A 20,792-nucleotide genomic window follows, 5' to 3' on the forward strand; every position below is an offset into this window, starting at 1 on the left:
CCTGTGTTGGGTCCCACACGTCTGTGCCTGAGTGGATCGCTGGTGGTGTGGTTCACTCTGGGCTAAGCTCCAGAGCAGCTCGCTGTGTGCATTTGAACCCGGAACACAACCTCTGTATGGCTCAGGAATCCTCAAACAGTTCTCTCTGCCTGGGAATCTCCTCCCGTTCTTCATGATTCAGAATGCAGGTCAGCTGTTCTGGGAAGCTGTCCTTAACCTGGCCAGGTATTTCCTCCTTTCCTCACATCACTACACGCACGTGTGCACATAACTGTCCCTGACATCACAGAGCATCTTGCTGGAAATGTTTGTTATTACAAATAATACACACCCATCATCAAGAAGTTCAAACAAAGCAGAACATATGAAATAAAAAGCCCCCTTTATGTTCCCCGTCCTCCCGCCTCCCTCGCCCCCATCCTGTTTCCCAGAAGTGAGCACTCTTGACAGTTTGGAGTGCATCCTTAGGAAGACAGGCTTTTGTTTGCTTAAATGAATGAAATCACAGTCTAAACATAGTTCCGCAGCTTGATAAACACTTGATAACATGTCACGAGCCTCCTTCCATCCCAGGCTCCCTTTTGTAACTCATTTAGATGCCTTTGTCTGGATGGTCCTGAAGCTACTGAAGGACTCCTGTATTTGATGGCTATTTAGGTCTTTTCCAATGTTTGTTTAACTGCCCCACAAACCATGTTCCAATAAGCACACCTTCTCAGACCTCCCCGTTCAGGGAGGCTGAATTTCCCCCGCCTTTGCATCCCCAGGATCTGATCTGTGTTTTATGTCGTGGGTGGGTATTTAATGCATTCAGAGCGAACGGGTGTGGGAGCCAGTGGAAGGCACATTTGTCAAAGAGCCTGCATGAGGATCACAGACTGTAAATTACAGGAGGGAGGGAAACAGCAGGAAGTGGGGCGGGAAAGCACACTTGGCGTCTCGCTGTGGGTGGGGAGGTGTTGATGGAATGAAAACCAGGTCGACCAAGGACAGGTCCACTCTGGGGAGAGATCTCCGGGCCACCGTTCCCGGGGAACCTGACAGAATGGAAGCCCCTGGGCTCCTCATCACACACGGGACCACCACCATGAAACACACACACACGACCAAGTGCTGCCGCATCAGGAAGGCGATTCTGACCCCGGGTAGCAGTTGGTGGCAGGGAAAGTGGTGGGACTGTAACCAAGCCCGACTGACCTTATAGTGCAACCTGCCCTTGGCCAGTCTGGGGATGAGCTTGGCTGTGTTGTAGATGTCGGTGACCAGGCTCCCTATCAGCGCCAGGAAGCCTCGGTCCCCGCCCACCTCCAGGGATGGACTGAAGACCAGCCCATCGTCCTCCAGCTCCATGCGGACCTCGAACAGCGGTGCGACGCTCTCCTAAAACAGGGCGTTGTGGGGTCAAGGCCCGGCCCTTGGCTAACCATCCTCGATGCCTGATGTTCACCCAGGCAACAAATAAGGTCTAGGGCTGGCTCCTGCTGGCTGGGACCGCTACAGAGAGCACAGTCCCCACCAAGGGCCCATGAGCGAGAACTGTGCGGCCAAAGGCAGCAGCACCAGGCCAAACGCAGGCTGGGCGTCCAAGCCAGACGAAGCAGCAATGACTGAGTGCCAAGGAGACCCACTACCTCTGTTCAAGCCCATATCTGCTACTGACCAGCTGCGTGGTCTCAGGCAAGAACCTCAATGTCGTTTCCCTAGATACATAAAATCTGCAGACTCGTTTCATAGAACAGAGGCAACTGTTGTCCCCATCTCTTTGGGTTATGGTGGGGATTAGATGGATAATTAACATACAGAGCATGTGAGACGGGGGTGGGGGGGGGGGGGATCCCAGCCAGGCAGGATGGCCTCTGCTGAGCTCCAGAAAAGACAAGCCTCATGTTCCACAGGGGTCCTGTTTACAAAGTGGGAACACCGTAACCCTGTCTGTTCCTGGATTTTCCTTGTGCTGTTGCAGATCCTAGGTGTGGTCTTGGGTGTCAGAGGACAGGGTGGAGCCCACCCAACGCACCAATAAATCTCAAGAGTGCAGGCTGAGGTCCACGGGTGCTCGGGACCTGCTCCACGGCCACTAACCTTCCCCAAACGTAGTCCACACTGGACCCAAGGGTGGCCAGCTCAAGAGTCCCCCTAGCTTTATGACTGGGGGAGGGTCTGCACTAGTGCCTGAGTGAGCTGAGTGGGAGAGGTTAGCTGTCATGAAGTTGGTTGAGCAGACTTTTCTTGAGCCTTTGTCTCGGGGTGGGGGGCCACTCTTGCTGGTTGGCCACTTGCAAACACAGATCCTCCCTGGGACTTCTTAGGAAGGATACTGTGTTATCAGGGACTCATCACCCATTTGACTGTGACTGCTTCTCTTTGTAGTGATAAATACTACACATTAGGTACCTTCATTGCTGATGCTGCGTTGCTATACCTTGCTTGCTGAGTCTTTGTTGTTGTTTAGTCACCAAGTCGTGTCTGACTCATTTGTGACCCCATGGACTATAGCCCGCCAGGCTCCTCTGTCCATGGGATTTCCCAGGCAAGGATACTGGAGTGGGTTGCCATTTCCTTCTCCAAGGGATCTCCCCCACCCAGGGATGGAACCCACATCTCCTGCATTGGCAGACAGATTCTTTACCATTGAGCCACCGAGGAAGCCCTTGGTGAGCCCTACAGCTAGTGATGCCGTCTACTTTCACCAACAGACTCTGGGGTCTGCAGATGCTCTGGTGACAACTGCCCTCTGCAGCTGTGTCAGAGTGCCCACCACCCTCTCCTGAGAGTGAGCTGGGTCTCTGACCTTGCCCTCCTGGGCAGTATCCAAAGTCACTTGTAGTGAAAAAACACGGGCAGGGCCCAGCTCAGGGAGAACAGGCCAGGAAGCAATTAACCATCAAACCCACTCTGCTGACCTGGTTTAAGCTTCTGCTCGATTGGGCAGAGGGTGGAGAGGGTGGGTGGATGACACTGCCAACAAGAGGGCACATCCCACCCCCGGTCAACATGAGGAGGGGCCGGGGTGGCTGCTTTTCCTAACCTGGCAGTAACAGAGGTCAGCTCAGCCCATGTGCTTAGCCCATTTATGCTGTGGCCCATTCAGGGTGACCAGATGTCCCGGGGTGCAGGACTTTCAGGTTTGAAATCAGGACAAACTGGTCATCCTGGGAAGATTTTAATAAGTCTGTTCTTCCATCAGGAAACCACAGATTATATATTCCAATGTAAACCTTATCTCATATTTATAATACATATATATGTGCATGCATACACATAAATCTCACATCTGTCACTTACATCTGCAACCATGTTGTCAATCAGGTAATTTAGAGACTTGCGAACGAATTGGTCAAATTCATCTAAGACCATGCCGTCAATGTAGTTGACGTAATCCTTCCAGGACTGGCTTGTCGTATCCGCTCTGAAGAGTTCTGCATTTTCCTGCAAACAGAACCACATGGCTGATTGCTGTTTCACTGGGTCTACCCATTCCCTTTTTAGTCAATTTATCCAGTGACTTTCTGACTACCCTTGTCCTCACTCACACAATCCACACACAGAGGCCTGACTTTGGCTTCCTGAATGTGCCAGACTCTTCCTAGATCTGTGTCTTTGTCTAGGCTGCTCCTTCCCATTCATGCCAGAAATGGCTTTTTTCTCCTTGACCCTCCTTGATTACCACCCCCATTCATGTCAGGTTTGAGTCCTGCCCCTGCCCCCCACCTGCGTTCCCTCCAGTGACCCATTATTTGTGCCTGTGGAGGCACAGATGGCAATGCTGAATTCTTCGGTCTGTCTGTGGTCTGCACCTCCCCTTGATGCCGAGCATCGCGAGGACAGGAATTGACTGTCCTTCACACCGTTATACCTCCAGCACTAAGCAGAATTTCTGGAGCAGAGCAGGAGCTGGTGGATGGATGGACGAGTGACTGGGTGAGCGGCTGAGTGAACAAGTGGGTAGATGAGTGGGTGAATTGTTGGGTGGATGAATGGATGGGTTGATGGTTGAATGAGCAATGGATGGGTGGATGGATGATTGAATGGTTGAGTGGGTGGGTGGGTAGATGAATCTATAAGATACTGAGAGCTACAAGGAAACACGAAGTTGAACATGACCCAGTCTATACCCTCAGGCAGTTATATTCTAATAGGGAAGAGAAGACACAGGCTTAAAAAGATTCAGTGTAAGGTAGAAAACAATGCTTCACATGACTATTATGGGAGTCGCGGACTCTAAGCAAACGGATGTGATGACAAAGCCTCTTCCCGACCCTGAGCCAGATTTCTCTCTCCTGTGTTGTTTCCAATACATCTGGGACTGTTAACAGGTTAGTCAGTTAACTCTTTCAAGTAACCTTTTTGCAGTTTAACGTGTTAATTTACTGGGAGCTACTGGCACCAGGGCAAAGGAAGAGGACCTGGAAACAAAGTGTTTCTTGGCCCAGTCAAGTCACTCCTTGGGAGTAAGGACCTTCTGAGCAATCACTTGAACATAAGAACAGCTCAGCAGACCCTCCTCCTCCAAGATGGCCTGCTGGTCCCAGATTCAGCTACCCCCAGAGACCCTGTAGAAATATGTCACTTGTCCACACCAACTTATGTAGGGGGAGGAGGCTCTGACATTCTTAGAGGAGGGCAGACATGTGACTAGAGGATCGGGCTTCCAGCTGAGCAGTCAGCAGAGTCTGCTGTTATAAAATCAGACTCCTGGATTAAAGGTTGCAGACATCCGACATTTTATGAAACCTCCAGCCCCCTCCCCACCCTGCTCCTTCCTCCCTGGCTACTGAAAGCATGTGGGCTCTCTAAGGCCCTCCCGGGCATCTCCTCACCGCGACCATGGCCTGGATCTTCAGGCCAGCATCCTTGACTGCAGTGTAGCGCTTGTTGAGGTTGGCCACCCTCCCATCCAAGTCTAACAGGGCCTCTTTCTTGTTGTCCTTCCTTTCAAACATCGGGTTGGCTGACCAGTCCTGGAGGGAAAACATGAGCAGGAGAAAAGCACCTGGAGAAAAGCCTTCCAGTCTCACTCCTTCCCAATACACCTTTGGGAGTAAGTGTCCCCACCCCGGGTGGGCCTCACAGAGGCTGAGGGACTGCCAAGCACTGTTAGACAGTCTTCAGTGATGTGACTCAAAACTAACAGGGGTCTTGGGGGCCGCCCAGAGAGACCCCTGGGCATTTCCCCCAGTCAGGACCGAAAGGAGCCTTCCTGGGGAAAGCAGTATCTGACCCTCTCATCAGGAACCGCAGGAGCTGGAGGTGAGGGGACATGGTGACTGGATCCAGAGACGTGTGTGAAGATGTTCAGTGTCCAGGACAAAAGGGACACAACGGGGAGAATAAGTGACTGGAGGAAGTGCCTGGGGACCGGGGAAATGCTGCTGTTTTCAGATCGAAAGCTCCTTGTGAATCCAGGGAACATAGGAGGAGGCACACGTCTGGACACATGCTGGTAATGTGTCTGAGCCCTGATTGTGACCAAGGACTCTATCTGCCTCTGGTCGGAGAGAAGAGGGAAGTCATACCACCATCAGGTTTTTCAATATCGTGGCTACGAGGTGAGGTAGCTGCAGCCTGAACTGTGTCTCCCTACAGATTTACATGTTGAAGTCCTAATCTCTAACACTCAGGATGTTACTGCATTTGAGAGAGGGCCTTTAAAGAGGTGATTCAGGTGAGGTCATTAATATGGCTTTTAATCCAATACCACTGGTGTCCTTATAAGAGGAAATTAGAACACAGAGAAACTAGTGTTGAAGACTCGAGAGTCCCTTGGACTGCAAGGAGATCAAACCAGCCAATCTTCAAGGAAATCAGTCCTGAATATTCATTGGAAGGACTGATGCTGAACCTGAAGCTGCAATACTTTGGCCACCTGATGCAAAGAGCTGACTCATTGGAAAAGACCCTGATGCTGGGAAAGGCAGGAAGAGAAGGGGATGACAGAGGATGAGATAGTTAGATGGCATCACTGACTCGATGGACATGAGTTTGAGCAAGCTCTGGGAGTTGGTGATTGACAGGGAAGCCTGGCATGCTGCAGTCCAAGGGGTTACAAAGAATCAGACACGACTGAGTGACTGAACTGAACTGAACTAAAGAGGACACAGGGAGAAGACAGCCATCTACATGCCCAGGAGATAGGCCTCAGGAGGAACCAAACCTACTGGCACCTTGATCTTGAACTTCTCGCCTTCAGGACTATGAAACAATAAATTTCTGCTTGTGTAAGCTGCCCAGTCTCTGGTCCTTTGCTATGGTGGCCAGAGCAGATGAATATAGAGATCTTTCTAGACTACTGAAAGAAAAGAACCATATCAAAAATTGGACAAGCTGGGTGAGATCCAAAGAAAGAACTTTGGACAAGCAAGGACTCAGAGAGCAGGTCTTCAACACATCCTTTCTGAGGCAATGACTTGAGGAAATGCTCCAATCAAATGAAAATTGAATCAGAAAAAAGAATCAGAAAAAAAAGTGGGGTGAGCAGCAGCTTTTGCCTACGATTTATTGAGTTACATCTAAGTGGATGGTGATGAAATGAATGTGAACTATAATGCAGGAAAATGTTTCATACCGAGATAAGCCAAAGGTGTCTCAACACAGATGAGATGCTTTCTAATGAACAGATTATGATGGCCCGTGGCAGGTGTTTGCAGATTCAGGCCTTGATGTCAGACCATGTTGTGGGGGTGCCAGGGAAGGCTGTCCCCCAGTTTTCTAGATCGGGCTTGAGAGAAAGGACCCATTCTGCTCTGTATTGAATGATGAACATGTTCCCAGCGGGGCTGAGTCTTAGCGCCTCTTCCCTGACCCCACCGTCATTCCTGGTATCTGCCTGGCTGAGGGCACTGCTCCCCACATTTGCTGAGCTCGACAGAACCAAATGGAATGGAACTCTGCAGAGGGACCTGGAGCTTTTCTGCCCTGGGGCCAGCCTGATGTCACTGTTCTGTGGCCCTGAGCCTCACCCAGCAGGTCCCCGCTGCCCTGGGCACTTTACGTGAGCATCTCCGAGGGTCCCGGTTCCCCAGGACTCCCACGTCCCTATTTAAGCCCCACTCTGGGGCTTCTCAGGTGGCACTAGTGGCCAGTGCAGGAGACATCAGAGCCTCAGGTTTGATCCCTGGGTGGGGGAGATCCTTTGGAGGAGGGCACAGCCATGCACTCCAGCATTCCTGCCTGGGGAAGCCCATGCACAGAGGAGCCTGCTGGGTTGTGGTCCACAGGGTGGCAGAGTCGGACGTGACTGAAGCGGCCTTGCACGCACCCGCACACCGTGCTCTGCAGGCTAACTCACCTTCATGGCCTGGGAAATCCCCTCTACGTTTTGCTTTGCTTTTTGTATTCTGTTCTGCAAGTTGTGTAGAATTTCTCGCATCTCTTGAATATATTCAAACACACCTGAGAGAGAAGCATGAAGGGATCTTACAAAAGGAATGATTTAGCAAAGGCTGACTTGACAATCATTACTGTGACACAGCTCTGGGCAAGTCCTTCTGTCTCTCTGGAGCCTGAAGCAGAGGAAATGGTGGAGGACTTCCAGAAAGGCAGCGCTGAGGGATAACATACATTGTTTGTTCCTTCAGAATCAGGACCTCCCCATCCCCAAATGGGAGGATCACTGATTCCACAAGAACTCCAGGTGCCCGACGGGTTGGACCCGTTGGACCCGAATATTGCCTTCACACCTTCGCCATTCCAGAACAGTGTCGTCTCAGCGTTCAATAATTTGACATCGATTGCTTTCAATTCTGACTTTATCAGTGGAAATTCTACGTCCTTCATGGTGGTCTTTATCTGCAAAACAAGGGCTACAGTTTCAGGGCATTTGTTCCAAATGCACGCAGATTTATTTATTTATTGATTTTCATTTATTTTTATTAGTTGGAGGTTAATTACTTTACAATATTGTAGTGGGTTTTGCCATACATCGACATGGATCAGCCATGGATTTACATGTGTTCCCCATCCTGATCCTCCCTCCCACCTCCCTCCCCATCCCATCCCATCCCTCTGGGTCTTCCCAGCCACATGCACGCAGATTTAAAATTGTCTCCTGGTAAGGGTGTTTATTACTCAATACCAACCAAACCAGTTACTGTTAGTGTGATTTAACTGGGAATTATGTGAACAAAGTGCAGGAGATTCCAACTTTTAAAATTATTTTTTTTATTATCAATGGTTTTGTATATGCTTAACTCTTAATCCCTTATGTTATGAGATAGAAAGAGGAGGAAATTCACTAACGCAAAACCAACGTGTATAAAATCCAAAACTTAAAAAATTTGGCATGTGCCCAGTTGCCTCAGTCCTGTCCAACTCTTTATGACTCTGTGGACTGTAGCCCGCCATGCGCCTCTGTCCATGGGATTCTCCAGGCGAGAATACTGGAGTGGGTTGCCACGCCCTCCTCCAGGGGATCTTCCCAACCCAGGGAGAGAACCCAAGTCTCCTGCATTGTAGGCGGATTCTCTGCCACTCAATCACCGGGGAAGCTTAGAGTCATAAAGAAGGAAATCAGAGGGGTCCACACTGGTAACCGGGACGTTTCTGGGGCACTTCTCAGAACATCGCCTGGGCCGTGATCTAAGTCTTGAAATGTGATTATACAGAGGAGATTCAGGATTTGTGGAGAAGCCGTTCCACTAGTTAAAGCATCAGAGTGAACTGCAGGGGAGATTCCACACAGGCTCGACCTGGGTCTGCCCCAAGCTAAGAAATCCACGTGATGCTTGAAAGCATCAATTTGCAGAATAGAAAAACAGATGGAGGGTGTACGCAGTTTTTTAAATATAAATTATTCTTTTAAATAAATAAACACCATTTGTGCTTCAGAATATTGTCCTACCTGGTAACATTTTACACGTAAGGTTTTCAAGGATAGGTCTACTCTATAAAGTGAGGGATGTACATAGAAATTAAATTGCATGTTAGATGCTATTTGCCTTTCACAATAACCCTTGACCTATACTTAGTACTTTAAATGGTGCCCCCTCCCCACCCATGTCCTCCTTTTCAAACAACTAACTCCTAGAAAAGGTACAGAATGGGCAGAGAAATAGAGCTTAATGGCTATTACCAGTGGAAAGCAGACAGAAGTGAAAGAGCACTGACAGGGTTATAAAGTGAGTCAATGTGAAATTCTGATTCCATTTATCAACCTTTGGATATTAAACAGTTACACCAATAGCCCAGGCAAGAGCTAAATATTATTACCCTTTTGTGATTGCCCAGAGTGAACAAAGCTGACGGTGACGAGATCCTCTCAATATGTCCTGTTTAGTACTTTTCAACAGCTATGTTATAAATACACATCTTTGGGGCATTTTTCCCAGACAGCCCCCTCACCCCATCCCCAGCAGATTAAAGCTTCACCTCCACTCTTGCCTAGCTCAGACATTAATGGATATTAGCAGTTTGGCGGCCTGGGGTCTCTCTCGACAACAGAAAGTATGTTGAGAATAAGAAGTGCATTTAAAGGCAGTATCCCCAGCCTTTTCGGCAGCAGGGATTGGTTTTGTGGATACAATTTTTCCATTGACGGGGATCAGGGAAATGGTTTTGGGACGATTCAAGCGCTTTACATTTTCTGCTCACTTTATTTCAACTATTATTACATCAACTGCACCTCAGATCATCAGGCATTAGATCCTGGAGGTTGGTGACTCCTGATCTAAGGGACCCCAGGTATCATAACCATAGAGGGGAGCCAGTATCAATAATAAGGGTCATTGCAGACACTTAGCTCCAGGTCCTGTCTAACACTGCCTAACATTTGTCCATTCTTGTCTAACATTTTTATTTGAACAATGTCATTCACTGCTGAAGCTAACATGCTTCCCCAGCATGTGCTTAGTTGGGGTTTGTTTGGAAATACAGAAGTGGAAGATAGTTTTCTGTTTTATTCTAATTAATATTTGTTGGATATTTTGCTTGTTTCTGATTGCATCATTGTAAAAAAAAAAACAAACCCAAAGGACTCTTGCACTGAAAGTAACCCATGAACATTTTTCCATGTGACTGCATCTCTAAGGCTTCCATTTTTCCTAAATGCCATGGCTGGGGGTGCATTCTAGGGAATGGATGAACATGACCTTCTCTGAGCCTGAAGAAAGTTGATTCTGGAGGAAACTAATTCAAGAACATGCACTTAAGGCAAGCCCTGGGATTTCGTGGCTCACAGGCCACTCTCAGGGCCTCTCTGGTCATCTGCTCCCTTCCTTCTGCAGCCCGAGTTTCTGCTCGCTCTGGTTTCTCTACTGACCCGAGACTCCAGTGGTAAATGAGGCTGGGACCCAATTCCAAATTCCCAGGGTCTGGGTTTCCCAGCTGATCTAGTGGTTAAGAATCTGCCTGCCAATGCAGCGGACACAAGTTTGATCCCGGTCAGGGAAGATCCCACATGCCATGGGGCAACTAAGCCCGTGAGCCACAACTGTGGAGCCCACGTGCTGCACCTGCTGAAGCCCATGGACCTAGAGCCCGTGCTCTGCAACGAGAAAAGCCACTGCACCGAGAAGCCTGCAGACCCCAACTAGAGGAAGAACATGCACAACAGTGACGACCCAGCACAGCCAGAAATAAATAAATATTCTAAAAAACCAAACTCCCAGGGTTCAAGGGGAGAGAAACTCACTGGCCCCTTCTGGATGAGGCGTCTACGGTAGGCTGAATAATGGCCCCCAAAGACGGCCACTTCCTAATTCCCAAGACCTGTGATACTATGTCACATCGCCTCTGGCAAAAGAGGGTTTGCGGCGTGATTCAGTTAAGGACCTTGATGTCAGCTGGGTCCCACTGGATGGCAAGGCCCTAAGAGGGAGCCGATAAAAACAAACGAGAAGGCAGAGTGACAACAGGAGTGGGGGTGCTGTGATCTGCAGGTGGCGTGAAGTGGCCTCCAGCCCAGGAATGTGGGCGACTCTAGGAGGTGGAGAAGGCGGGGCCAGGGATTCACCGTGAGGGAGGTTCCACCCACTCTCATTCACGGAAACGTACTCCATTCTACTCCACGTGGGGCTTGTACACCTTTGTCCTAAATGAAACCCCCCAAACGCGGCAAACAGAAAAACAGTGTGGCGCCAGCTCACCTCGTTGTACCAGCCGACGATGAGCTCCAAGTTGCCCACGAACTTCCGGAAGGTTTCATACTGGGAGAACAGGTTCTCGGCGCTCCTGGGGATGTCCTTCTGTTGCTGGAAGTTCAGGTACGTGACTTCTCTCAGCACTGCCACCAACTGAGGCGAGTGAAGACAAGGACAGAAGCGGTCAGGTCGCACGGCACACGTTTGGCAGCACATATGTGGGTCTGTCCCTGGGAGGCTTTTGCAGCCCCCAGGGGGAGCTGGGGAGGGGAGGCCCACCTGGGGGACAGGCTCTGCTGGCAGGGTCAGGATGCCCCCTTCCTCCGGCTCAGTCCGTGACCCCCGTACCTGCCCCTCTCCTCTCTTTGAGGTACGATCACCACCTCCTCGTGTCTTACCTGTTACGCTAGTTTATTGCTCCCTCCCCTTCTTCTCCTGGCCCTTCCACCAACTCCTGCTCCCTCCCAATCCCTGCCCTTCCCATTCTGTAGGAGGCAAGCTCCAGAAGGACAGAGATCTTTGTTGGTTCGCTAGTTTATCCCAAGCACATACACAAAGTAAGTGCTTAGTAAATGTTTGTTGAAAGAAAGAATGGATGCTAATGGAAGAGACGGTTTCAAAGGGAAAGTCACGTGTGGGGTCCCTGCCTTGCTGAAATCACTGCTGACTTCACGAGCAAGGCTGACACACTTGTGTGGGGCTGTGCTTGTGGAGGTCCAGGCTGCTCCCACTTCTGCCCTGGCACATGACTAACCATCCGGTTTCAGACCCAGATGGTGTGGATTCCCTCCAGCATCCCCAGCTTAACCAGGGGGCTTATTCATTCAGATCCTCCAAAGACTTTATAAAAAAAAAATTCTAAAAATGATGGTTTCTCTTGGGACCCTATGAAACATGGCCCAGCTTTAAAATAGTACACTCATTCAAGCCATATTCAAGGGTGCTAAGATTGTCTCATATCTTAAACATATCCCAGGCACACTTCAAGCAACACTTCAATAATAAAGCTTTAGGGTGAATGTGACATAAACGTCAACCCCACAGACTTGTGTTGTCAGGAGGAGGGGGTGAGCCTCAGCCGCATGGGCTTGCCCCGTGAGGAAGCAGACGGCACCCACCGCTTTGCTGAAGTTGACACGGATGAGGTTGGTGACAGGGTCCCGCTGGATCAGTGGCTGCCCCAGGTTGAAGTGGCAGTCCTTGTCCACCCCTGCCACCCACTGCTGGTAGATCCTCTCGCGGTAGCTTCTCAGCAGCTCCATCATCTCATCATATTTCTGGTAGATTAGCTTGGCCTCCACGCTGGACATGACCCTGGAATCAGAGTTAGGGGGAGAGTCAGGTACTGTCTCCCCCGGGGCCTCACTGGCACCCCAACCGAGGCTTCCAGACCACAGGGTGTTGTAGCTGCAGGCCAGCTCTCTCGTTTCTTCCAGGCAGAGATCCTGAACATACAAATGGATGATGCCCTTTGTAGGTAGCATCTAATCCAGAAGGTCAAAAGCTAACTCTTGTAATATTGGCCCTGAATGGTCATGACTTCATTGATAACCTCCAGCTTCTCTAATTCCTCTCTTCTCCTCCAACTTAGGACCAACTAGAGAGCCAGATATGCCTTCCAAACACACACACAGGACACCCTCCTTCTGTCCCCACGCCGACAGCCCCCCTTGTTCTGCTGTGAACTCCCCCGCTCCTCCACCTGCCTTCCAGACTCTGCCAAACACAAGTGACAGCGGCCAACTCCCTGCTCTGGCCAGCTATTCAGAGTAGGGGGCATGCATTCTTGGGGTCTCTCCTGGGACCGTGCCCTGGGAAGGAAAGGCTTGGCTGATGGGAGGTGTGGGCCTGCCTCCGAGTGCGGACAGAGCACTTGAGCCCACTCCTCGTGGCCATGGAGGAGCGCTGCCGGCCCAGGGCCATCACTCACGGGTGGTCGATGTGCCTGAGGTCCCTCATGGGAGCCTCCAGCCTCTCCTGCAGCTCCAGGCTCCACTTGAGCTGCCCGGCCACCGGGGGCATGTTTTTGTGGATGGGGGGGATGTTGCCGTCTGCCGAGGCTGCGATCTGGGCGTCATACAGGATCTTGGTGTTATCCAGCTCAGTGTCAAACAGCTCCAGCATGACCGAATACCTGGGCACCACCTCAGCGAGAATCAGAGGCCGTTCCAAGAGGCCCCCACACATGTGCAGAAGCTGGAGAGAAACAAGAGGGCCTCCTTTGCCTGGGGGGACCCATCTCCTCCCCTATGCCTGGCATCACCCACGGCTTGGACACTGTGCAGTCAGCCTTCAGAAGTAGGAAGACACGTGCCTTCAACACCAGCAAGTTTTCTCTGTGTAGCAACTGGCTAACCAGCTGCTTCTGTGATTTCCAACTTGATGTATGCTGGGTCCCCACATACTCAGCTTATAAACCAACAGTACAAACTAGGTCCAAGGTCTAGGAAAAATTTATTCCAGGACCAGAAGAAATCAGGGTTTGGGCAAAGAAGATTTAAACAGTTAAGAAATGCCATTTTAAAAAATTGGGGGAGAAAAGCAGCTATTTATAAAACCAGGGCTTGTGCTACAACGGGATTGAGAAATATCTTTGTCTCAAGAATTATTGGGAAGACCACTGATGCTCAACGACCCACCCAGGCAAGAGAAACCATTCGGGAGGCTTGTTTTGCTCTGAAAAGTACTCTGGGGGAAAAGAGGTGAGGGGGAGGCTTGTCTTACACTATATGGGATTCCTGAATCACTAAACACGCCAAATGCTGGTGTGGGGAGGAGCCCATAGGAGCATCCCGGGGCTGCCATCATAGAGCACTGTGAATTGGGAAGCTTCAACAGCAGACTTAATTCTCTCGCAGCCTGGAGGCAACAAGTCTTAATCAAGGTGGACAGAGCTGTGCTCCCTCTGAAGACTCCAGGGGCGAGTCCCTGGGTGGCCAGCAATCCTCGGCTTGTAGACCCATCACTCGACCCTCTGCCTCCTTTGTCATGGAGCCTTCCCTGTGCATGTCTGGCCCTGTCTCTCTCCTCTTCTGACACAGACCCCAGGTTCACTGGATTGAGGCACAGGAGGCCAGCAGGAGGCCCTCAACGAACATCTCAATTACATCTGCAGAGGCCCTATTTTCAATAATTCACAGGTCCTAGGAGTCTGCACCTCAACACTTCTCTCTAGCAGACTCAGTTCAATCCACCAACCAAGGGCCCCATGCTCAGCCTTGGGTTGACCAGGTGGAGGTGGCAGTGGGGATAGGGTTCAGACACCGTGTGGGTGCCCAGGGCAGGAAGTGCTGACTTCCAGGGAGCGCTCAGCCCTTGGGCTTTGCAGAGATTACAGAGAAAGCTTGGCACATTCACAGGCCATGACACCAGAGGTTCAAGCAAGGGCTGATGAAGTCCTCAAGGAGCTGGGACGCTCAGGTGCCCATGGCCTGTCAGCCCAAGCACCCTGACCTGATTATTCCAGCAGGGGTCGTCACCTCGCTCTGAGGGCAAGTAACCATGTCTGAGTACCTTGCACGTAGCGGGCTCATCACACTGAGGGTCTGCGAATGCTACACACTCGCTTTCGCTAAACAAATGAAAAGCTCATAGAAGAGAATAAGGGAGGATCATCTGGGTGTCTTGGTTGTGGTCTTGACTGGCATCAGAGGGTGGCTCAAGTTGGGACAGAGAGGCAGGTTTCTTAAAAAGTCCTCTCGCAGTGGTGGGAGGCCTGGAGGCAGTGGGGGAGGGGCCCTTACTGCAGCCCGCAGACAGTGGCCATGTGGGCTGGACAGTGACACGTGGCGGACATTCAGGAAGCTCCCAGCCAGCCAGGGGTCACCAGGGGACAGGTCTCCGCGCCTGCCGGAGCCCTCGGACCCAAATCTCAGATTTGCCCTAGTGTTCGGTATGAAAACTAAGACCACTGTGCCCAAAAGTGGCCTTTCCGGGAAAGGGTGGAATAGCGGCTGCTGAGAAAGCAGGAGAGATTTTTAGGTCCCTGAAAGTCAATGAGAGCAGGCACTGACTCCCGGGAAGACACTGTGACCCCGAGTTGCTAACTACTACTCCCTGCAGTGGGGGGGGGGTCCCCACACATGAGGTCACCAGTGTTATGTCTCTGAAAACTGACCCAGAGCAGTTGGGAAAAGCACATTCTATTGCTTGACAACCCTCTTGACTCTTTTCCTCCCCCTCTTCCCTTTATTTCAATGCTCACATGTTTTCTGGCCCCTGGCTTCTGGGAAGGAGGTTAATTTCATTTTCTGCCAGGAGGAGGTTGTGTGGAAAATTGCTCTAGAACCTTCCCAGCTGCGTGTGAATTACTGACAGCGAGAAATAGCATCCTAGCAGCTTGGGAACACGCAGGGGGTCAAGCGGATGGGCGGGAGGGCACCCCAAGGGCCTGTCCTAATTAGAGCGGAGGGTTGTCAAATGGGAAGAAAATGATCTTCAGTGTGGGAAAGAAGATGAGCAGATGGAGACAGGAATGGTTTACGAGAGTCTTTCTGACTTATTTTCTTTCTAACACAAAGTCACGTGTCTGAAAAGGACTTTCTCTTGCAGATTACAGAGCCAATTTAGGCCAAGGTGGAGTGGGAAAGTGCCTATGAAAACACCCAGGGAGTGGCCTTTAGTCCTGCACGTGCCACCCAGAGTTCCTCCTTGGCCAGCTCCTCCTCTCCGAGGGGGCACCTATGATCTCTGGCAACTTGGCATGGACACCTCAACCCACCTCCTTCTCCATCACCGAAAGACAGCACAAGGCCTCCGAGAGGCCTGGGGTCGTGCCATCCCCACCACAGGCAAGAAGGGCTAACTGGTGCCGCAGTCCATCAGCTCCAGCATCGTCTTCATCCCAGAAACCCCACCCCAGGGGAGGACCGGCATTTCCATGTGGAAGCACTGGCTGGCAACCTTACTCGGGACCCTTTGCACTTGGGTCGCCCTGGGACTAACAGCCTCTGGTTCCTGCCTAAGGTCTGCCAGGGAGGCAGCAGGGGAGCAGCTCCACCGCCTCAGCGGGGGCCAGTTCCCTCCTCCAGGAAAGCCTGACTTTGCACTGGGCTTGGTTCTGCATCAACCCGAACCAAGCACCTGCCCTCAGGGAGTTTATATTCTAGTTGGGAGGACGACAGACATTAAGAGATCAGTACACAATGGATGCCAGGGAGAGCCAAGCATGAAGAAGGAAAACCAATCAGGTTGGTGTCGGCAATGGTGGCGCGGGGAGGGCTCCTGCCAGGAGGTGAGGGGGGCCTCTCCGAGGAGGTGCCCGAGGCGGCTCCAAGGGGAAGGGTGTTCAGAGAAGGGAACCGCACGGAGGCTCTGCATTAATTTGCATTCATTGATATTTTGCCTGGAGCACCAACTCCATCCAAGACTTAATTGATCGTTACACTTGCAGAGCTTCAAATCCTCAAGCATTTTCGCTTTAGAAATACTCAAAGGTCAAAGGAACGTCCTGGCATGTCGGCACCAAACGCTGGCTACCTCATGAACTTGGACCAGGAAGGTCCAGGAGCCCGTCTCCATGTGCCCCCGCCATGTGCCCGCTGCTGAGGGGTCCTGTGGGAGGGGTGCACCAACCAGCAGAGGGGACGAGTGTCCAGCTCCTCACAGCTCCAGCCAGCTTGACCAATGACAAAGGTTTTAACTTGCACTTTCCCGATCATTTGTGAGGCCAAATCAACAACCTATGTGAGTATCGGCCGCTTGGGTTTCTCTTTCAAACTGAGGGTCTCTAGGAGCTTTAGTGCTTTTCTGCAATCTTTTTTTTTTTTTTTTTAATGTTTTCATAAGCATTTCCTAACTGTAAAAGTGCTATACACCTCACCCGCACAACCTGGAAATAGGAGAAAAGTACACAGAAGACAGAAAAATATTAGCCATCACCCCACCACCCAGAAATGACTCCCAGTCATAATACTGTGTATTATGTGTATACATACACAATACTGTATATATACACGTAATACTGTGTATTCTCAGATCTCAAATGTTAAGAAAGTCAGTGTGGCTCAGCGGCTCAAAATGTGGATGCGTTTTATTTTTTAGAGCAACTCTGCCTCTAATTTCTGCTCCTTATATAAGTAATGAGGGAACTGAATCAAAGAAGGACAAATGGAGAACAGGATTCAGTACAATAACCCCCTGCTCACTTTGCTAAGATGAAACGTAGCAGGAAAGACCCCTCAGAAGCTACTCAAGGTGCCGACTGCTGACTCTCTCTAAGACACTGGGAAAGGCTCCTGTCCTTTCTGGGCCTGGCTCTTCACCTACAATCTCCAGACTGCATGATTAGACTGATTCTACAACTGTTCACTAGAAGGACTGATGCTGAAACTCCAATACTTTGGCCACCTGATGTGAAGAACTGACTCAGTGGAAAACAGCCTGATGCTGGGAAAGATTGAAGGTGGGAGGAGAAGGGGATGACAGAGGATGAGATGGTTGGATGGCATCACTGACTCAATGGACATGAGTTTGAGTAAGCTCTGGGAGTTGGGGATGGACAGGGAGGCCTGGCGTGCTACAGTCCGTGGGGTCACAAAGAATTGGACATGACAAAGCAACTGAACAACCATTCTCAGCATCATGGAGCTGGTGTGACGAATCCTCAGTCAGGGCATACTCCCCACCTGCACCTACCTTTGCACTGGACTCAATAGAATTGCAGTCATCAAACCCTTGGCAGAAGATGGTGGCCAGTCTCCTATCCAGATCTTGAATTTTGGTCTCGAAATCAGCATAGTCGTCATCAAAACTCTAGAAGCGAATTAAATCACCAACCTTAGAACTTCAACCAGCATGCAAAGCCGGGAGTGGGCTCACTCTAAGCCCACCCGTCAGGATTCAGGTTGCCTCTGAGCAAGTTCACTGTCATGAGGGCAGAGTTCTTATGCTGTCTTTTCTCTGCCACATGCGCTCCCCTCCGCATGCCTTCCCACCCTCTGGGCATTTGTCGTTGACCCCGCCCAGGCCCCCTGACTTACTGAATCTCCAGGGTCCAGGGGGTCATATTTGCAGTCGGCGAAAACCTTCACCAGCTCGAAGACCTCGTCATAGATCTGGGCCACCTGGCTTCCAAGAATGTTCCCCCTCACGCCCCCGAGCTCGATCTTCTCCAGCTTCAGAAACTCGATGGCTGTTTTATAAAGTTCCTGGTGGAGGAACCCCCGCACCCTCGTCAATTCAACTTTCTGACTGACCCCCGAGGGGAGGGGCCCTCTGCTTATCAGTATTAATGTTCTCTAAAGCCGTTTCAGGGACACAGACAGAGGGGACGGAAGTGAGAGTCCTGTGAGTAATCTCCCAGTTGTGATCGTGGAGGAGGAGGCAATGAAGGTCGGGATCTTGTCCTGACCCAACACTGGGTGACATACGTCTGCAAATAAAATTACACTTTACAGGGGCCCCACCTCCTGGGCTGTGGGAGGAAGCAGTTAGAAAGGCACATGGTGGTCCCTCACAGCCTCATGTACTGGGTGCCTGATGGATGTTTACGGATGGATATTAAGTCCCACTTGCTCATTCCCTCCGAGACATGAGTCTCTCTTGCTTCTCCAACTCCTTTAGCCCAGATGGTACCTTCCTTTCCAAGACCGCTGGTTTGGCATTTAACCCCATTCAGTCTTATTGAGCTATCTATTGCTTCTGTCTATAGCTCTCATTTCCCCATCGAGGCCCCCAAAGCCTCATTGAGGACCACAAGCAGGCCCCATGTGCCTGATCCTGTGCTCACAGGGCACTCCAGTTCCTCCCCTAAACCGGTGCCAAGGTTGGTGCTGTTTCCCACCGAAGATCCAAGGTGTATCGAGATATGACCCAATCAAACCTACTGGAAAGTAATAGCATTGTCACGCCCCGCATTCTGGGCCTCTCATACCAGAGGAGGGTGGCACAGCTGACATGGCCCATCGGGCAAGGGGTGGACAGCATGGCCGTTTCTCCCACCCCCAGCAGCCCCTCTTTTCCCAGAGGCTCCATCCTGATTCAGAATCTACAATGTAGGAACCAGCAGCTATTTGGCCAGAAACTCGGCTGCTCCATCCTGATTCAGAATCTACAATGTAGGAACCAGCAGCTATTTGGCCAGAAACTCGGCTGGGACCCTCAAGTTCTCGGGCTGGGGGCCTTGGGGCATGAAGAAATGCTCTGTGACCAAGATATGGCATCTCAAGGGGTTTCTTGCTCTGCCTCCCAGAGGGTATGGATGGGAGCCGTAGAGGACTTCCCAGAGCACCCACTGACAGCATCCCTCAAAAAATCACTGCCCAGTGGTTCTAGGATCCACCACCCCCGCAACCCTGCTTTATTTTAAATAGTGTAACGTGTGCAAAATATGTCTAAAAAAGAGACCCCCTACAGATTACAAAACAAGGAAAACCTTCTTGCCCTACACATGCCTTCACCTCTCACCTCTTCTCTCCAGAGGAAACTGTTCTGAACCTCTTTAAAAGTGTTGTTTGTCCCATGTCATTCCATGTATCCTGTGTCATTCCATGTATCCAAATAAGTCCTTCTTGAAACCTCAGTTGTGCTAACTTAGTCCCTCTCACCCTCTCCCTTGGCCTGCAGGCTTCCTGACCTAGGTCAATGAACTTGTCATTAACCTGCTTGTGGACAGAAGGCAGGAGAAAAGGGAAAAGCAACTGAAATGGACCGCTTTGTTCTGGGTTAACAGCTCTGGGCCTGGTGGGGGCAGCCCAGTGACTTGGCTTCCCAGGGACACAGATGTTTGGGTGTGACTTTTATTTCCCTCCTGGGAGCCCATGTACAAGCAAGATGCAGTTCTCCTAAGAGGGAGTTGAGCCAAATTCCACCTGTACCTCAATGGTCTGGACACGGCGGAAGAAGGAATTTATTCTGGAAAAGGCAAGAGAAGAAGGGAATTCCCAAGGCACTGGATCCTTGTTCTTCTAGGAGAAAGAGAGAGAAAAGGCAGGTCCATGGGGTCCCATAGGTCCACATCACCCCAAACTCTTTCCCCTTATCCTCTGTCCACAACCCAGGCTGTACCTTGAAGAAAAGCTTCATGTTTGCACAACAGAAGTCATAGACCCGATACAGCTCCTTTAGGACATTCACGGACAGAGTGATGCCGACCAGAACCTCCTCAATTTCCCCCTGCAGGCCTTTCAGCACCTCCTCGGGGCTCAGGAAGGTCCGCGTCTGGGCAGAAGGGAAGATGTTCCCAAGTTGAGCCGGAGGGTGACACCCAGGTGCACTGTCCACGGCTGCATGGTCGGTTATAACGACCCTCTCACCCTGCCCCAGGCCGCTAGACCACTTCTCCTGACACCCGCTGTCCTGCAGGCTCTTGGCCGAGCCCGTCTGCCCACCCAGGGCCAGTTGCAGGGCCCCTCGGCCCAGGCCAAGGTCACAGCACCACCAGACTCTGGAGGCAGATGATGAGGGGCCCAGAAATGCAGTCCTGCTCTGGCTGTGGGGCCCTGGGCCACTGTGTCCCTCTGGGCTGGGAGACGAGACCACGAGCCTGATTCTCACACACTCTGGTAGCCAGGGCCCAAAGCTGCAACTCAGACCTTGGAGGCTGTGTAACGTGCGCTTGTGAAATGGAAGGAGGGAAGGGAATGGGTGTTGTCAGAGCAGATAAATCCCTCAAAGCCCCCGGCATGGCGTGCCGGGACTTCATGGGCAGCCCCTCTTTCGTTTCTCCTCCCTCCCAGCATGAGGCAGGTTGGGCTGGCTCTGCCCAGGTCTTGGGAC

At 51.1% G+C, this 20,792-nt stretch overlaps 1 protein-coding gene across 1 annotated transcript in view; it reads right to left on the reverse strand.

Annotated features, from left to right (window-relative positions):
• DNAH17 (dynein axonemal heavy chain 17) overlaps positions 1-20,792 on the reverse strand; it is a 93,137-nt gene that overhangs the window by 67,959 nt on the left and 4,386 nt on the right. Inside the window, exons 7-18 of the mRNA XM_065910306.1 lie at positions 20,082-20,234; positions 19,892-19,978; positions 18,056-18,223; positions 17,712-17,828; positions 13,006-13,271; positions 12,194-12,389; positions 11,082-11,228; positions 7,680-7,788; positions 7,289-7,392; positions 4,821-4,961; positions 3,286-3,429; positions 1,198-1,380 (exon numbers count right to left, since the gene is read on the reverse strand). Of these exons, the coding sequence (XP_065766378.1) occupies positions 1,198-1,380; positions 3,286-3,429; positions 4,821-4,961; positions 7,289-7,392; positions 7,680-7,788; positions 11,082-11,228; positions 12,194-12,389; positions 13,006-13,271; positions 17,712-17,828; positions 18,056-18,223; positions 19,892-19,978; positions 20,082-20,234 (1,815 nt within the window). The remainder of the gene's footprint in view (positions 1-1,197; positions 1,381-3,285; positions 3,430-4,820; positions 4,962-7,288; positions 7,393-7,679; positions 7,789-11,081; positions 11,229-12,193; positions 12,390-13,005; positions 13,272-17,711; positions 17,829-18,055; positions 18,224-19,891; positions 19,979-20,081; positions 20,235-20,792) is intronic.

This window comes from Muntiacus reevesi, chromosome 18 (genome assembly GCF_963930625.1).
Source record: "Muntiacus reevesi chromosome 18, mMunRee1.1, whole genome shotgun sequence".
NCBI lineage: Eukaryota > Metazoa > Chordata > Mammalia > Artiodactyla > Cervidae > Muntiacus > Muntiacus reevesi.